Source organism: Saccostrea cucullata, unplaced genomic scaffold, assembly GCF_032062105.1.
Source record: "Saccostrea cucullata isolate Sc308-1 unplaced genomic scaffold, CSIRO_AGI_Scuc_v1 ctg2030, whole genome shotgun sequence".
NCBI classification, from domain to species: domain Eukaryota; kingdom Metazoa; phylum Mollusca; class Bivalvia; order Ostreida; family Ostreidae; genus Saccostrea; species Saccostrea cuccullata.
The window spans coordinates 28,008-46,649 of NW_026941055.1; the positions used below are offsets into that span (position 1 = coordinate 28,008).

At 34.4% G+C, this 18,642-nt stretch overlaps 1 protein-coding gene across 2 annotated transcripts; it reads right to left on the minus strand.

Moving 5' to 3' along the window:
* Window positions 1-12,508: 12,508 nt before the first annotated feature.
* On the minus strand, window positions 12,509-16,567 carry LOC134257028 (uncharacterized). 2 transcript variants are annotated; one of them, XM_062739684.1, is made up of 6 exons: window positions 16,411-16,563; window positions 14,096-15,081; window positions 13,675-13,888; window positions 13,373-13,537; window positions 12,932-13,268; window positions 12,509-12,846 (listed from the first exon to the last, which is right to left on the minus strand). In XM_062739684.1, the coding sequence occupies exons 2-5, from the start codon at window positions 14,120-14,122 to the stop codon at window positions 12,937-12,939; spliced, it is 738 nt and encodes a 245-aa protein (XP_062595668.1). In that variant the 5' UTR covers window positions 14,123-15,081; window positions 16,411-16,563; the 3' UTR covers window positions 12,509-12,846; window positions 12,932-12,936. The 2 variants fall into 2 exon arrangements, with proteins under 2 accessions (XP_062595668.1, XP_062595667.1); XM_062739683.1 differs by lacking the exons at window positions 12,509-12,846; window positions 12,932-13,268; window positions 13,373-13,537; window positions 13,675-13,888 and having other exon boundaries at window positions 14,130-15,081; window positions 16,411-16,567.
* Between the last annotated feature and the right edge of the window lie 2,075 nt (window positions 16,568-18,642).

Sequence of the window (18,642 nt, forward strand, 5' to 3'; positions counted from 1 at the left end):
GAAATTCGACCCCCCCCCCCCCCCACACACACACGAAATAGGATTTTCGTGTTTGGGCAAAGGACATATGCCCCTGTTTTTGCTTGTCAAATTTGTTGTATGCTGGAAATTATTTACTCCCCCCCACTCTTTCAATTTTTTCCAATGTCAATGTCTGTAAAGACAAAAATAACTAGTTATGATATTCAGATTATGCATGCAGTGTCGAATTCGCGAATCATGAAAGGGGGAGTGGCAGTTTCGGGTCTGTGTAGGAGCCCACATCCAATTAAAAAATGATTTATTAAACTTTTTTGGACACAAAAAGGGGGCAGACCTATTGCAACTTTTCAGACCTTTCCGATGAGCGGGAAAACAAACTCATTTTTTACGGGGTCATTCATATACACATTCCTCCTAAATAAACAAAATTTAATTTCACTGAATGCAAAGATTCTACATTTATTTATTTCTACCACATGAAAGTTTTCCAACTTGTCTATCAAGAATTTAAATATATTGACACGCAAAAGAAACGCAACACCCTACTTTAGGGGGAAATAATTATGTAAAGTAAAGAATTTTGTATCTTAAATTTATGAATATCTTCAATTTGGTAAACATCGGTAATTTAACGGTTAAACGATTTTCATACCATTACCTGCTTAACAGAAATAAAAATTACGTGTTTAATAAAACATTTGGCAATATTATGGAGTGTTAAGGGTTTTTTACTGTTCATCGTAAGTAATGCACAAATATTTCGGAAAATATATATATATATATATATATATATATATATATATATATATATATATATATATATATATATATATATATATATATATATATATATATAAACTCTCCTTTCGTTTCCCGTAACGATGCTAACATGGCTAAGACTACTTGAAAATGGCTTATGTACGCATTTCCATTGATCTAGCTGGAAAAATTCAATGTAAAGGTGATGAAGAGTTGCTGATGCAAAATTTCACTACATTACGCCTCAACAAGGTCTTACGTATCATACGCATTAAGCAGGTCGAGCACAATACCCCGATAAAGGTATATAGCTTGAAAAAGCTATATCAAGGTATTTAAAATACCTTGATCAAGGTATTTTATGTAATGAAAATTCAAAACAAATCTTTAAAAATTAATTACTGAAAGCCGAGTTCTGAGTTGTTGTCAGTAAATTCACCCATGCATGTAAAGTACTCAAACACAAACAAATCAGTATAAAAACGTGTCGTAAGAGGAGACGTTATTTTATGCTTTCTTTTTGATACCAGAGTGTTTTTCATGCACGAATAGACACACTGTCAAAAACTCAGAACTCGACTTTTATATACCTTTATCGGGGTATTGTGCTGGACCTGTTAAGAACAGTCCTTGTACCGGAAGTCCAAGGGTGGCTACCTTGCTCTAAGTTAGAGAAAATTCGACCTAATCATCTGAAAAACGGGCATTTAAAAATGCCAAAGAATAATGCCTTCGCTCAGATCTAATGAACCTACTGTATTTTAAAAATTGAGCTGCAGTCGTTGTTTAGAGCAGTCTTGCACGTTTTACTTGAAGGGGGGTGTTTTAAACAGATAAACATTTAACATTTTTATCAAATATCTGATTTTCTGAAAAGTGGGTTTAGCCTTACTTTATTCGCTTTTGAAAATCATAAGATTAAAAATCAAACATTTGTAGATTACTGCTTGTTGCGTTTCTTTTGCGTGTCAGTACATGTATATATAAATAGTGATTCCAGTTTGAATAAAATTTTAACAACCATTGTGTATAAGAGATGTTTACTTGAGCTTGCCGTGAAGATTTGCCCTATAAGTAATCTTACTTTTTTTTAATCATTTTATTTCTCTTACCATGGTTCATCTAAATATCAAATATTTGTCCCCCCCCCCCAATTAATAACCTTTTTACTACGAAATTGTTCGTTCAAGTTGACATCCACATACTTTTTGTGAATGTAATTAATGTAATAAGTTAGTAGTTAGTGTAAAAAATAGTACTGAAAGATGTTGGAGTTGGAACTTATTCCCCCTCCCGAATCAAACAATTGTCTTCTTTTTTTGTGAGTTTGTTTGATCAATACTTTTCAAGTTCGTTTAACCCCCCCCCCCTTCAAATTCGATTCTAATTGACTGCTACTTTAGCGATTTTCATACGTAAGAGACTGAGGATAACAAAACCAACTTGTATTTAATAGTGGGGGATTGAATATGTACAAGATATATCCTTTATGATAAAATTTGTGTATTTTAAGTGATTTAATCCCAAATAATATATTCCGTTTTCCGTTCCGTTCCGCTTTCCGTTCCGTTTTCCGTTCCGCGTTTTAGCAACACCCCGCCGTTTACTAGCTGTCATTAAATCTAAGGGACACCTCACCAAATATTAGGTAAGTTAAAATGATATTTAAGTATATATTTGAGATGTTTGTTCCTTGAAGCGCGTCCTTGTTTACGGCCGCCATTTTAAAAAATCGCGAATACTTTTGTAATAGCGCTGTACATTGTAAAAAAAATGTATGGTTTGTGGTATGAAACAAAAATTGTTGATAGGCTTGCATTTAACATATATTTTTTTAAGATAAGGGGTCTATTTCAAGATCATTTGATATAGCAAAGTTTCTAGTAATTTTTTTTTAATTATCATAAAATGTCCTATAGTGTGATTAAGGATCATTTTCAAGGATGGTAGTATTTGAAGTATCGGTTTTTTCGTAGACAGTAAAATGCTTCTACGTGTACCTCTACAGATGAAGTTAGGAAAGGAACTTCACATGCTTCTGGATGTCCTTTAGATAAAGTATCAGAAACAAAAGCTTTTTAGCCTTCGGCTCAAGTGATCTTTTCTGATAAAAATGAATATCTTACTTTTAATATATATATATATATATATATATATATTATATATCCTGCACTGCTAGGAGACAGATTCCGTTGGTCATTTTTAGTGATATATATATATATATATATATATATATATATATATATATATATATATATATATATATATATATATATATATATATATATATATAAATATATATAAAGCACTAAAAATGACCAACGACACGAACAATAAAAATTGTCAAATTTTGGACGCCCTGTCCCTTCCTCAGGACAAAGAAAAAAGTTAAAAAGTCATAAGAACAAAGGAAAAAGAGAAACAAAAACAACTAGCACTACTACTAAACTACTAAACACTTAGATATTTACATACTCAATTACATATTGAATTTTGAATTTTTAAGAACACTAATAAAGAAAGAAATCCGGACCGCTATGAAATGCGTCCGGTCTATCGGGTATACTCGGGTGAAGTGCGATTTACATAATTGAACGAATTAATTATGCTAATTAATTACGACAATCAGTAAATCGTACATTATTTCATTCTCTCAAAATGGCGTAACTTTACTTAATTAAGAATGATGAAAGAAAAATCATATAGTAGGGATATTTAAACATTTGAATTGTGATCAATTATAAATTTTGAAATATTTAAGGACTTATTATCGGGAAAAAATAATTAACAAAGGCGTAAGCAATACATAGTTATGTGGTTGTTCGAGAGTTGGTGGCGCAAATTAACTGTAGAGTTTACACTAAATTGAGAGAATAATTTTGTTTAGTATGATCAGGAATTGGGTCTAATTTACGTTCATTCTGGTGAAGTCATTCAATTTGTTAATACCATTTGGGCGGAATGACTTCAATCTGTGCATCCGGAACTTTTCTTTGCTTTTCCTCTGAGCATCTGTCCATCTTGGGTTATGGTCAATCACCACTACTGTCATGTCCTCCCATTTGTGACCCTCAAGGTTGAAATGTTCCCCAACGGGTTCATTGAGTTTTTTGGTCCTAATGGTCGAACGGTGGTTATTGACTCTCCTACGGAGATCTCCTGTTTCACCAATATACTGTTTGGAGCAAACTTTGCAACTGATGAGATAAATGCAGTTGTCAGTATGACAGGACAAATTACCTAGTATTTTGTAGCTGCAGTCTGTAACAGGGCTGTTAAAACTGTCTGTGCCAGTGCTGTGCTTACAAAGAAGACATCTCCTGTCAGAGCAAGTTTTAAAGCCCCCGTTAGGTAATGGGTTGTCCAGTCTGGTTCTTACTACCATGTCCTTAAGATTCCTTGGGCGTCTGTATGCAGCCAATGGGGGTTCATTAAAGACCTCTGCCATTCGTTTGTTTGAATGGAGAATTGGTAGTTCTTTTGAAGGATACCGCTAAGGTTCTTAAGGACGGGATGGTATGTGGGTACCAGAGGGACCCTGCCGCTATTGTCTTTTTCCTTGTAGCGTAATAGGTTTTGCCTGTCATGTTCCGCCATCTCATCAATAGCTGTTTGTACGGTGCGGGCATTGTAGCCTCTTTTGCATAAGTGGGACTTTAGAAGACCACTTTGATCCTGATATAAGGCAGGGGAAGAACAAATGCGTCGAATTCTGGTGGCTAGACCCTTAGGCACTCCCTTAAAAGTGTGTGGGGGATGACAGCTAGTGGGCATAAGATATAGGTGGGAGTCTGTGGGTTTGGTGTGGAGACTGAATTCGATTTCACCATCAATCAGGGTAGATGTAATATCTAGGAATACGTTTTTCGAATTAGATACGTCTACTGTAAATTTGATCGACTGATGAAAGGTGTTGGCAAACGTAATGAATGCCTCGAGGTTCTCGCGACATTCCACTCACTTCATCTCTATATCGTCAATGAAACGCAATCAGCTATGGGGCCTAAATGGTGCTTGAAGTAACAAGTTGCGTTCCAGTCTGCCCATGAAGACATTGGCATAAGACGGTGCCATTTTCGTACCCATAGCAGTCCCATTAACTTGCAGGTAATGTTCTCCATTAAACATGAAGTTGTTGAACTTGAGAACATGTTCAAGGAGCTTAGCAAGGGACTCGGTAGAAGGAACTTGTATGGATCTACTATCCCAGACTTCTCTACAGGCTTCGATACCCTCATCGTGCGGAATAATGGTGTACAAAGATGTGACCTCCATAGTCACGAGGAGGGCATGATCTGGGAGGCCAGTAGAGGGCGTCTTGTTAATGTAGTCCGTAGTGTCCTTAAGATAGGATGGCAAACTTTCTACGTGTGGACGGAGATGTAAATCAATGAATTCAGAAATTTTCTCCGTGCGGTGTCCAATTGCGCTGACTATGGGGCGACCTGGCATGCCTTCTTTGTGTATTTTAGGAAGCAGATAGAATTGTCCTGGTCTACAGTCAATAGGATTTAAGGTCTCATAGACGTTGATACCAATCTCATTTTTCTCAAACATATCGTCAAGAGTTTTGGTAATGGCGGTGGAGAATTCTTTAGTAGGGTCAGAGTCCAGTTTCTTATAGAAACGTTCGTCTGGGAGTTGTCTTTGGGCCTCCGCCATGTAAGTCTCTTTATCCATTACTACAACTGTAGAGCCTTTGTCTGCTTTCTTAATTACAATGTCATCCCGATTTTATAATGATTGTAAGGCAGATCTCTCCTCCTTAGTCAAATTGTCGGGAGTTTTGTCTGGCATTGAAAGGAGCTTCTCTATGTCTGACTCAACGGCATCAATATACGACTCAAGCGCGCCGCACTTGCCCGGTGTAGGTTCCCAGGCACTCTTGGGCTGATAGAGTTTGTGTTCCTCTAGGTCGTGTAAATCTGGCTTGGAAGAGTCGTATGAATTTGCTTCGGAGTCTTTTCTAGAGAAGTGCTCCTTCAAACGAAGTCTCCGGAAGAATGCTCGGGTGTCCTCTCTGACTTGTTTTTCGTCGACCTCATGTGGCGTTGGGCAGAAATTTAGCCCCTTTGAGAGAAGTGAGGTCTCCGATTTGGAGAGAGGAGCACTAGATGTATTGAGCACTGGGTAGACGTCAGGAGTTTGTATGGGTCCGTCCCTCGCGATTGTCTTAATGCGTTTGAAGCGTCTCGAGCGGGGTTTGCGTGTTTTGTTAACTCTGACCTCTGACCAGTTGTTCCTAGACTGTGGAACACTGTCGCGGAGAAATTTCTTTTTCTGAGTCTTGTTGACTTTATTTGTTAGGGCCATATTATAGGTGTCTATAATATTATGGGCTTCATCAAGATTGGCCTGGGACATGATATCGTTGAGGAATGATTCTAAGGACTTGATCTCACTCTTCAATTGTCCTAACTTGTGGATATCCCAAGAAAGACAGAGTGACATCAATTGTTTAGAACATCTCCTTGTAATAACGTCCCAGCGTTCCTGAAAGCGTTTGGAGATTGGTCCTATGTTAGGTGTAACATTTATCTGAAAGCCTTTCGGTAAAATGTCACACTCTAAGTAGGTCTGTAAATTGGAGACCCGGTGTTCAGTTTATATATATAAATATATATAAATTATATATATATATATATATATATATATATATATATTCAAAAAAATATTTTTCCTTGGTATAGGGATAAAATAAAATCCAAATTCAAATGATAAACTCAAAACGCTTTCGCCCCTTGCGGGCTCATCGGTAGATTTGAAATTGTAAACTAGTTACATTATAAAATAATTTGATATAATTTCCTTTTAACAGTTCAATTTTGGTTTAAACAGATTTATAAAATATTGTGGCTTTCCGTAATTGTTCAATTTCCTCTTTTATTTTGTAAAAAGGAAATATATAAAAATGTATAAAAATGTCCATTGCCACAAGAATCAAAGTGTTCACTACATGGCGTGTTTCTTATGGTCGAATCCTTAATCTGTTGTTTGTGCACCCGAACAGGGTCGGCTAATTTGGTTCCGGTTTGTCCGGTTTAAATTATTTTATACATTTTATATAAAATGTCTCCATTATTGTACATTTATAATAGGCTTAACTTTGATCAGATGAACTGTAAAACTTTATCTGTGCGCCTCATTTAACTGTGATTATTATTACGTCACAATCATTATGTTTACGTTGCCTACATAACGTCACGAGAATGACGTCATAATGTAATTTGTTTCCAATTTCAAATCTACGGATGAGCCCGCATGGGGCGAAAGCGCTTTAGATAAAAGTTTGAGTTTATCATTTGAATTTGGATTTTATTTTATCCCTATACCAAGGAAAAATATCTACCGATGAGCCCGCATGGGGCGAAAACGCTTTAGATAAAAGTTTGAGTTTATCATTTGAATTTGGATATATTATATATATATATATATATATATATATATACATATATATATATATATATATATATATATATATATATAAAAGAAAAAAAATGCAGTTTCCAAATTTCATTTAACACAAGCGCTTTCTGGATTTCAAAATCCGTCTTCAGGTGTACATAAGTTGCTACATGCACATGCGAGGAAGAAAATTAAAGTGCATGCAAGAAACCCTAGCATTCAAGATAAATCCTTATGTATAGATACTTAGTTTGGTAGTTGTATACATTTACATGAAAATAAGGCAGTTATATATATGTATCCATTGATTTAACCTGAAATTTTGACATTTTCGCATAGAAAATTTAGTTTCTTTCGAATTTGTGGAAGTATCTACCTGCGCATCGGGTATAATTCTTTTTCTTGCTTAAAAATCGTCCGTGTTCAGTACGTAAAATTTTTTTAAAAGAAAAAATAATGATGATCTGCTTAGCAGCATTCTAAAAATTCTTCGACATATTATAAATTATTTACTTTTTTCATTGTAATTAAACTGATTTTAAATCAGTTCTGTATTTTAGAATGTTAACAGAGAGGGGGAGAGAGATTTTACTTCCTCTTTCTAGAATGAGCGCAATTTACTCCTTGGTCAATATATTTCACACCTGTTCAGAAATGCAATAATTTTCAAGCGTATTTCTCGTAGCAGCAAACATTATTTTCAAGGACTAATGTTTACTACTTTATGTTTTAAAAATCCTCTTAGTGTAAGGAATTATTTCAAAAAGATTATCTTTATTTTAATCATTTTATTTCTTGTAAAGTGTTTAAAAAGCAATGAGAGAGAGAGAGAGAGAGAGAGAGAGAGACTCATACAACCCCTTATTACATAGTCTGTATTTTTTTTTCAATTCTTCGTTTTATTTAAGTTACGGAAGTCAAAATAAATCTTTCTATAATTCTATTTACTTTTCACAACTTTGGTTCACATACAACTCATTTAATTCGATCGTTCTCTGTATATGCTGTGCGACCTGTCAATCAAAATTCCATGACGCTATTTGACCTTGAAAATCTGTTTACGCGGAAATAACATGATCTCTTGTGATTTGAAACATTCTTAAGTTATGGTCAGTTCTGAGTTCACACCTGTTTGAAAAAAATATTGGGTCTCTGCCGGTGGGCCAGGGGCGCCGTATGTTTATCACACCTTTCAAATTTTTTAGCTCTGACCACAGCAATGTATAACACACTCAACAGATATCAAACGAAATTCATCTTCCACAACTAAACTTACATGTACTTTTAAAAAAAACACTTATCTTTTTCAAACATATATAAGCATGTATCCCGTATATTTAGATTTTTAAAAACGTAACATAAATTTGCAGACCTCTGATAAAGTTATTACCAGCTGATTCGTATCACTGTCAAGAGAGGGGGGGGGGGGCAAATCATATAAAATCACCAAATATCTAATATATGTTTTCGCAAACTGTTTTTTTTCTTTTCAATTATCATACGATATATCTCAGAATGAAATAAAATTCATACTGAAGTTAGTAGAATTCATTTACCGAAAATTCTGTTGGTGTTTTTTGTTTTCAGCGTGTAAGTTGATCACTATTTTAATTAATAAAATTCATCGGATTATCATCTCTGCCTGTTGTTCATAAGATTTTCGAGTTTACCGCATTTACTATTTATCTCCATGTACATTTTACATTTATTATAGATTATGTCTGAACCAAAGAAATGCCGAGTAATTATCAGATATACGTATTTTATTTTTAATTTTATTGTAGACCCAGTGCATAAATTTATTTAAATTTTTACAAAATAATTAATTGACTTAGTAAAATCACGCATCTGATATGTACATGTACTACATATAAATGCATGCCTAGGGATATCTTCTATGCACAATTCAAATGAACACGGTTAAAATTAAAATGGATTGTAGAGACAATGATTATCAAGTAATTCATTCATGATCGTGTGTTCCCTCTTAGTGTTATTTTAAAATAATAGTCTATTGAACTTATTTATGTCGATTTATGTAATAAGGATTTTAGCTTAAAATGTGATTGTAAGACCGCGGAACATTAACTGGCAAAATTGGAAATATACAGCTTACGTCATTTCTATCTGTTACAATCAAAACTTTCAGTGCTAGACAATGAAATGGGCGGGTACAATTCGACGCGGACGTCGGGAAAACATGGGATTGAAATTGCCGATTGAAATTCATTTACATAGCCACCGCCACCTAGTGGGGGTAGGCAACTTCAATTTAACCACCCACCATGGACTCCTAGCGTACTCAAAACCCTCAGCAACCCATCCATCGTGAACATCACTCTCTCTCTCATTGCCAACCCACTGTAGAACTATCCTGCATTAAAATAAGTCTGGTCTCCCTTCAAATTAATTGGGCCTAACCCCCCCACCTCCTGAATTTATATCTTTCCAAGTTACTAGTATATTGCTTTGGGTCTCAGATTCCAATTATTAATATCCAGCTGGCAAGAGAGAACTACTACCTGGACTAATGTAAGAAAATTATGTAGAAAATACGTTTTATTTACACTCCCCCTCCCCGGCCCTTTTTATTTAATGTTTATAAATTTGAATTTTATTATTTATTTTTTAGGTGATAAAATACTTTCATGCAGAGATTAGAAACAAGATGAATGAGCACCTTTACTCTTTAACCCCCCCCTTTCCCTTTCAGCATGATTATGCTATTCCTGTATTGTTGACAATAATTTTAAAAGTGTTCACATGCCCAGTTTGTAAACTGCAAAACATGTTTTGTGATATTTGGTATTGTATCTTGCCAGTTCTGATGGAATGATGTTATACATGTACCACTTATTTTGAAAGCGAACTCTTCAAAGGACGATTTGAAATTGATTAAATCTTGTATATAATAAGTACCTTTCAAACCAAGACACACAGTGGAGGACTTTGTATTTAATACTGCTCATTTGTAAATGTAGTTGGACTGCAGCAGACATTGAAAGGCACATATGACTAAAACCTTTATTCTAAACCCCTTCCCAGCTGATGCTCTATCAAAAATGCATGATCTTTTCACACCTTAAGCCCCCCCACCCCCCCCCCCCAAAAAAAAAAAAAAAAAAAAAACAATATACACCCCGGATCGATACGCATTAAAAAAAAAACGACACCATAATGTAGATTTTTTGATAGTGACAAAGACTAAAATCTGCCTAAAAGTCGAGGAGCTAGCAAAGATTAATGATTATTTTTAAATATGCATATTATATTAAAATCCTTTCAAATACAAAAGATATATTTTATTCAGATGTTATTAATTTTTTTTTCATAATAATACAATATTTCTTTACCATGTTCGGTAAACATCAAAGAATCAAGTTAATTTGAAGGTGCCTACAAGTCCCAAACAAGGTGTACAGGGTATGCACAGTGACCAGTAAGTTAATGCCATTCAAATTCCAGTATCAAATATAGACCTTAATGCACTTAATTGACATGGATACGATGACCGTCAAGCGAAAACCAGGCTTAAGTGAAAAAAAATCACTTTTTCTTATTTTTATTGATTTAGATAGAAAATTTTCTCCTATTTCTAATGATATATAGCTTATTGTTCAGAAATATTGATAAATACGTTCTAAATCCCCATATAAACTTGCGTAAACAAGCATTAATGTCACAAGTTTGGGGGATAACTATGGAACGCCATAGCTGCCTTATGTGGCTATTTTATATTATGCTGTGGTTATTTTATATTATGCTGTGGTTATTTTATATGAAGATGGTGCTCTTTTATATTATGCTGTGGTTATTTTATATGAAGGTGGTGCTTTATTATATTATGCTGTGGTTATTTTATATGAAGATGGTGCTCTTTTATATTATGCTGTGGTTATTTTATATGGAGATGGTGCTCTTTTATATTATGCTGTGGTTATTCTATATGAAGATGGTGCTCTATTATATTATGCTGTGCTTATTTTATACGAAGGTGGTGCTCTATTATGTTATGCTGTGGTTTTTTAATATGGAGGTGGTGCTTTACTATATTGTGCTGTGGTCATTTCATGTGATGGTGGGTTTTTTTGAAATACATATATCATGTCAAGATATTCCCTCATATTTTTGAAGATTAAATTCAATACTGAGTTTATCAGCTATTATCTCGAAATGTTGAAAGTAAAACAAATACTAGAACTAGTAATTGATGTAATTAAAATCATTCAAATACACTATGACTATCGCTAATTCCTCTTTTTTCCATCAGTTATGCACTTGTTTTCAGGTTGGTGTATTTTGTGTATTAATGTTTTCCTAAGTGCATGTGTCTAAGATTAGCACGTTTCAAAAATGTCGTTTTACTGTTTATAGGTACGACATTTGCCATTTTCGGGAAATCTAGAGAGATTTGTTGTCTCTGTCATTCCGGGACGCCTCAACATTCTACATATTTAAAATCGTCACTTCCATTGCTATCACTTGCAGTGCTAAATATCAAGAATTTTTTGTTTACTGCATATTTTATATGACAAGATCAATTTGGTAGACGATTGAAGGGTGTTATTTAAGGATTATTAAATGTAGATTTCATCCGAAATTATGTCCGAAACTGGTAGGAAAAGTGTATATATTGATTAAAATCAAGAGTGAACAGAGCCTAGCACCTAGTAAGGGCAAAATCTACATTTAAAAATCCTTTAAAAATCCTATGTATTTGAAAAAAAAACACCATCACATGAAATAACCACAGCACAATATAATAAAGCACCATCTCCATATTAAAAAACCACAGCATAACATAATAGAGCACCACCTTCGTATAAAATAACCACAGCATAATAGAGCACCACCTTCGTATAAAATAACCACAGCATAATAGAGCACCATCTTCGTATAAAATAACCACAGCATAATAGAGCACCATCTTCGTATAAAATAACCACAGCATAATATAAAAAAGCACCATCTTCATATAAAATAACCACAGCATAATATAATAAAGCACCATCTTCATATAAAATAACCACAGCATAATATAAAAGAGCACCATCTTCATATAAAATAACCACAGCATAATATAAAAGAGCACCATCTTCATATAAAATAACCACAGCATAATATAAAAGAGCACCATCTTCATATAAAATAACCACAGCATAATATAAAAGAGCACCATCTTCATATAAAATAACCACAGCATAATATAAAATAACCACAGCATAATATAAAATAGCCACATAAGGCAGCTATGGCGTTCCATAGATAACGTCGCATAATTTTTATGACGTTGCTGTAAAATATTGATGAGAAAGCAGGACACCTATTGATTGATAAACAATTTTTTTGAGTAATACATGCAGATATTAATGAAAACACTTTCACAAGTTTAAATTTTATTTTCACAATCGATTATATTTAATGGTTAATCAATTGTTATTTAACCATTCGTTGATAAATTTGTCGACTTTCACTGACAGTAGTTATTCTTCCTGGGCGTCAGGGGAAGGGGCGACGGCGTCCTTGTAAGGGACCCTAACAAAGGTCGAATGAATTTAAACAAGTATTCAGCTCTCTCTCGACTTAATCCAGCTGCTGGAATGACATTGGGAGGTTGGATGGTGCCTACATCGATCCCCTGTTTTAGCAGTTTCATTTCTGTGCCGGGTGAATCTGGTAATTCTTTGGCTAAGACAATACCTTAAAATATTAAAATTATAGGCGAAATGGAGAAATTAATTAGAGGGAAAACAAAGAAATTTTTTTTTATTTTTACCAATTATACCTGGTTTATCTGCCTGGAAGACAAGGTGTCTGTATTTCCTGATGCCCTTGAAAGAAACGAAGTACTCGGAAGTAAATGTCTTCCAATCGAGCCATTCTCTGCCAGCCCCACCAAACAATGACTTCATTGGACCTCGCGCTTTTCCTAACCACGGATGCTAACTGTTCCAAGGAGTCGACTTCAGCCCTTCTGTATAACTTTTTGATGTAGGCAAATTCAGCATCTACCAGGCTTTTGCCATGATAGGGAACTTGCATATGCAAATTTATTTTGGAATGCTTGCCACTCAGAATTCTCCACATCAAATATGCTAGCATGAATTTGTTTTTGTTTTCCCCTGAAAAGAGAAATATATGCATTTTTCATTTCCCCCAACGAATTCAGATAATTTTATGGTACCTGGTATTTTTAAAATTTATATCTTTATAATTTAATTCTGACCTGAAGCATTATCACAGTGTAAGTGACATTCTTTCTCACCTAGTCCAAAATTCTCAAAACAGTAATGAAGCATCGAAATCACTCCAATTGCGCCCTTGACCTTGGTTCCGTTTTCCCATGGTGTGGAATCCTCGTCTATAAGGAAGTTAAACTGCTTCCTTATACCTTTGTAAAATGCAATCATTATTGTTAATATCCCCTTCTGATTTTTTTTTGGGGGGGGAGGGGTAAAAAGTGTATTTTATTTCAAATACAGCATCGAATTTATAACAATTTTTAATTGATTGTATACGGAAACTAACCTTCCATAGCAACTCCAAACACCTGGACCTTTCTCGGAGTTGCGAAGTATAAAGGTCCGACTTGACATACGTGATGCGGAATAGATACAGCTTGAGAATAGTCGAATGTATAATGAACATTCTGTAGGTCCATCGACATCCCTGGCGCTGGATTTACTGGGACGGGTTGCTCAGCTATCTCAGCTCTTGCATTTGTAACACTCTGGTTATACAACTGTCATTTAAAAGGAATAAACAATTAAAACATTAAAATATTTTTTTCAAGGATTTGAAATCGTCTATAATGCATCGAAAGAGAAAACATATTATTTGTAATGTAGATTTTATTAGAGCATCATTCTTTAAATACAAAATGTACAAGTAAATTGCACAATTTATATTGGAATATTTTAATGATGTTAATGATGTGGAACTGTAGTACCTGTCGTTCTGCTTTAACTTCATGCATGCAAGTGTGTACTATATTGATCGTGTGCCACTAACTTGTCGTTTTCCGTCATCACCGATTGAATATCATATTTGTGCTGCTCATGCACAGACAGGACACACGTCAGTCTGGGGGGACATGAATTTTATACTGGGACAGCAACTTTGCCAGACTCCTTTAAAGGTTGTAAGTCCTACTGCTGTTTTGTTGTTATCAGTACAAATATCTTTGTATATTTTATACAAAGACTGTTTGCTTTCACTGCATGGTAGAAGTATGTGCCCTCCAATATTTCTGTTGACTGCTGCCGGCTGGGGCAGGCCATGTTCCTCAGCATAGTTGGTAATGAACTGGGCAGCATCTCTCAAAACATCAAAACTGTATGCATTTTTCGGCCGCTTATGTTTATTTCCATGAGTTCTCGAAGTCAACCCATTTGTTGTGAGATGTCGAATCAGAGATTCTAATGTAAATTTGCCAATGTTGTGGGTGATCAAAAATGTTTGTCGACAAACTTCAACATCTCTGAATTCATAGAGGTATCGAATACGTTTTCTAGTTGAACCTTCATCTTTTGACTGTCTGCGCCTAGCCTTTACCTTTAATTTCGCCATGATATAGAAATCTCTTTCATTTCTCGTCATCTCGGATAAGGAAATAACATGTTCTCTGATATCTGAAAAACTAAATGTAGAGATACAGTTTTTCGCACATCCGCATCCCTTTTCAATCAGAGAGCGCAATTTTACATCCTCGGTGCATGGATTATCTAGAATGTTGATGTCGCCTTCATCGTCGCTGTTATCAGAGAGATTTTCATTCATCTGCTCTTCGACGTACATGTGGATCCGTGCCTCTAAATTTGCTGGATTGTCATCTGATTCGTCATCATCGCTGGTATCATTGATAGAACATGTATCTTTGTTCTGATTAATGGGATTTCTTGTAGGAAAATATTCTGTGTTGATAATTTCTAGGTCCTAAAATTTGTATAATTCAATTAATTATAAAAGTTAGAATGTATTAGCGGTATTATAGATCAATTCAACAGTTTCAAAACGTCTGCTTTAAACTATTCGTTTCTAACTTATACAATGTTATATCATATTAATATTTTAAGAAATATAAAAATTTATACAGTTATGTGTAAATAGCTTTTCAAGAGGCGGATGCAATAAAAGTGGAAGGGTGAACCCCCGTAGTTTTTATGAGAATAAAATCTATAAGATAAAAGCAAAAAAATAACATAGAACCCCATCCCGGAAAAACTTGACTATTCTCTCATATTTTAAAAGCAGGTTGTCATGCTGTAAAATATCACATAGACCGGTAACATACTTCATTGATTTTACGTATCACTAATACACACTCTTTGTATATATATTGTGATTAATATGTTTACAAATCAAATTTATACAATATGTTAATTACCCTCCCCTGTGTTAAAAAGTGTCCTGAAACATCCTTCCACTCAAACACATCATACAAACAAAATGATTTTTCACATAAGCGTTGTTGTTTTTCTTCCTTTATTAAATATATATTGTGCTTGACAAATACTTGGGGGGGGGGGGGCACTGACTTTCTTGCTCCGCTCTTGATTACATTTAACAATTATGTGATATGTAACAAAATGACAACGGCAAAAATCTGTGCAACTTCAAAAATCAAAAACATACAGCTAATTCTAAAATTCATTTAAACGTTTTGAAAGGTTTGAAAGACACACGCATATTTTTGAAAGGTTGACACACGCAAATTTCTTTCTGAAAGAACTTTATTTACACAATGCGAACTAACGATGTTTGATATAGCTACTACTGAACGTACCGTGTAGGTAGGCAATATTGTAAATAATTTATTTTTAGAATAGTACGTCTCTATCCTTCAGGATATTCGTGAAAATGTTTGAATTTTAAGAGAATCGTGTGTTTTTTCATAAACATGTCAGCACATCCCAAAAAATAACTTGACAGATAACTTTTCTGCTCATATCCCGATCTATTTTTATTCAAACAAACATTTTCATAAGTTTACGTATATTTTTCATATTTACATAGAGTAATGTGTTATGTTCAAACTTCCTGTTAAACGCTGTGGAATTGAAAAATGATGATGCTGAACAACAGTTGTAAAGAGTGCAATAGGCTAGCTAACATGTCATATTACTACGATGATTGGCGTATATTTAACATGTGTAAACTTGGATGTTGAATATCGATGACAAACATGTCAACGGATGGAATTACACAAAATCAATTAATAATTCTCTGTACATGTAGAGCTAGGCATATTAAAATAATACTTACAGACAGTTCCGTGGTCCGTGAAGAAAATCATTCACTCTCAAACATGACAGCGTTGCAGAAAATGATTTTATCATGACGTTAAATTATGACGTCGACTTTAGCGCTCGTTTTCTCGATAACGTCACAATGCACTTAAGCCTGGTTTTCGCTTGACGGTCATCATACCTATACCAGGCATGTTTGAAGTTGGTTTTTAAAATCTCTGTCTTTAAACGTACTAATCGAGGAACCAGTACATTTATGTAGAAAAATAGTACATTAAAACTTTATATAAAAGTTTATTGCTTTTTAACCTTGGTCCGTGCCCTCTCTGCGTGACCTTTTATGACCGAGATTTTTACAAATATATAAAGTTTAAACAATAAACTCCCCTCTATTCTGACCTCATATTTTGATAAACAATAAGTTTATGTCGAACTATTTCTTATGACAAAAACGCCAACTTTTTGCATAATCCTCGTATACCGGGAAAGGGCTTCAAATTTTGACCTTTACTCGGCACACAGAGCCACTGAGCAATAGGCCTCTTTATCATGTAACCTGATCCTGATGTCACCTGATCCCACCTCTAATATTTTTGAGGTCCGTGTTTGCTCTAACTTTCATGTTAAATTCTTAAATCTGATTGGTTTAGACGCAGTTAACAATCCGTTCTATTACCCTCAGCCTCAGCTAGCAACACACGTGACAAGGGGTAACACAACGGTAATGCCACATGCGTGGAAATTATGCGCGTACGGTTCACCGTAGAATTCTAAAAGTGTCAGTTGCGCGTTTGAAAGAACAGGAATAAACTAAGGTCAATAAAGCTTGCATCCGATGTAGCTTACTTCAAAACAACAAACGACAGACGAAACATGCTTGCAAGTGCAGAAATAACGAAACTTGAGATGACTAAGGACTCTTATTGTATCAAACAAACAATAAAGAGGTCAGTAAATCTTTTTTGAAGTAGCGGGGAGATTGAAAGCTTTCTACACGTGAACGTAAAAACGATCGACGGTTTTTTTTTTTGCTGACATCCTAAATCAACAAGACATTCAGTATAATAAAATAAATGGTGCCTGTTTTGGGGGGTAACAGTTGAAATTGACACCCGTCGAAAAACCATTGTCAACCTCCGCTGACGCGTCGGTTGACAATGGTTTTCCTTGGGGTGTCAATTTCAACTGTTACCCTCCAAAACAGGCACCATTTATATAATGTTTTATGGGCCTCTATCTTGAATATCTTTCGTTATCTGCTTATGTTTCACTCCTACTGTGACAAAGGACCTCGGTTTCTGAGGTCTCATCCAAAGAACTCGTCACCTTCATTTCGAATAATTTCTTTGCGATGGAAGGGTTGCTACCTTTCTTAATCAATTTTGCATGTACACTAAGATAAAAAAAAGAGCCCACATCGGCCAGACTTTGTCAAAGCTATAACATTGATAATAGAAAAACAGGATATTATACTGAAACATATATTACAACATAATTATGCTTTCCAACCAATGGTTGTTCACAATTTTTCCCTTTTAAAATGATACGAAGGCACAGCATTCATTACCAAAAAAAGTTCATCTTATAAACTTTATTTAAAAGTTGATATACATGTAACAATTTAATGCATTTCATAGATCAAGTAAAGTAATTTTATCAAAATAATTGTAGATTTAAAACACGAGCACTTACGAATATTTATGCTGTTTATTTTCTTTAGAAGTAATGATAAAAATGTTTTACAGGGAAATATACTTCAGTAATATGTATATATAAACAACACAAGTCAAACAAGATAAAAAAGTATTATCATAATTTTGTATTAAAGAAAAATATTAACAAATAAAACTACAATGTATCTTATTTTGTATACAAAATGGATATAGCATAATTCGATTTAAAAATCTCTTCCATTAAAAAACATTGATCACGTTGATCTCGTAAAAAAAAAAACATGAACTTGGAGTTTTTAAATTATTTTATGCATGTAACCTTATCAGTATCGTACGCGCTGTAAGGTGAATATGTTTCAGCCATCTGTACTCTGATAGTTTCTTTGTTGTTTGATTATGGGTCTTAATTCAATATCTTCCCCCTTTTTATGCGATTTTGTTTTTCTTCCTGAGCCTTTCTCTCTACAACAACACAGAAGGTTTTCCAGCCTGACTGGGTCATCAAAGTCCCGCCTATTGGCATTTGCATAATGTTTTTCATATTTATTGAATGCATCTTTAATTTCCTCTCTGTT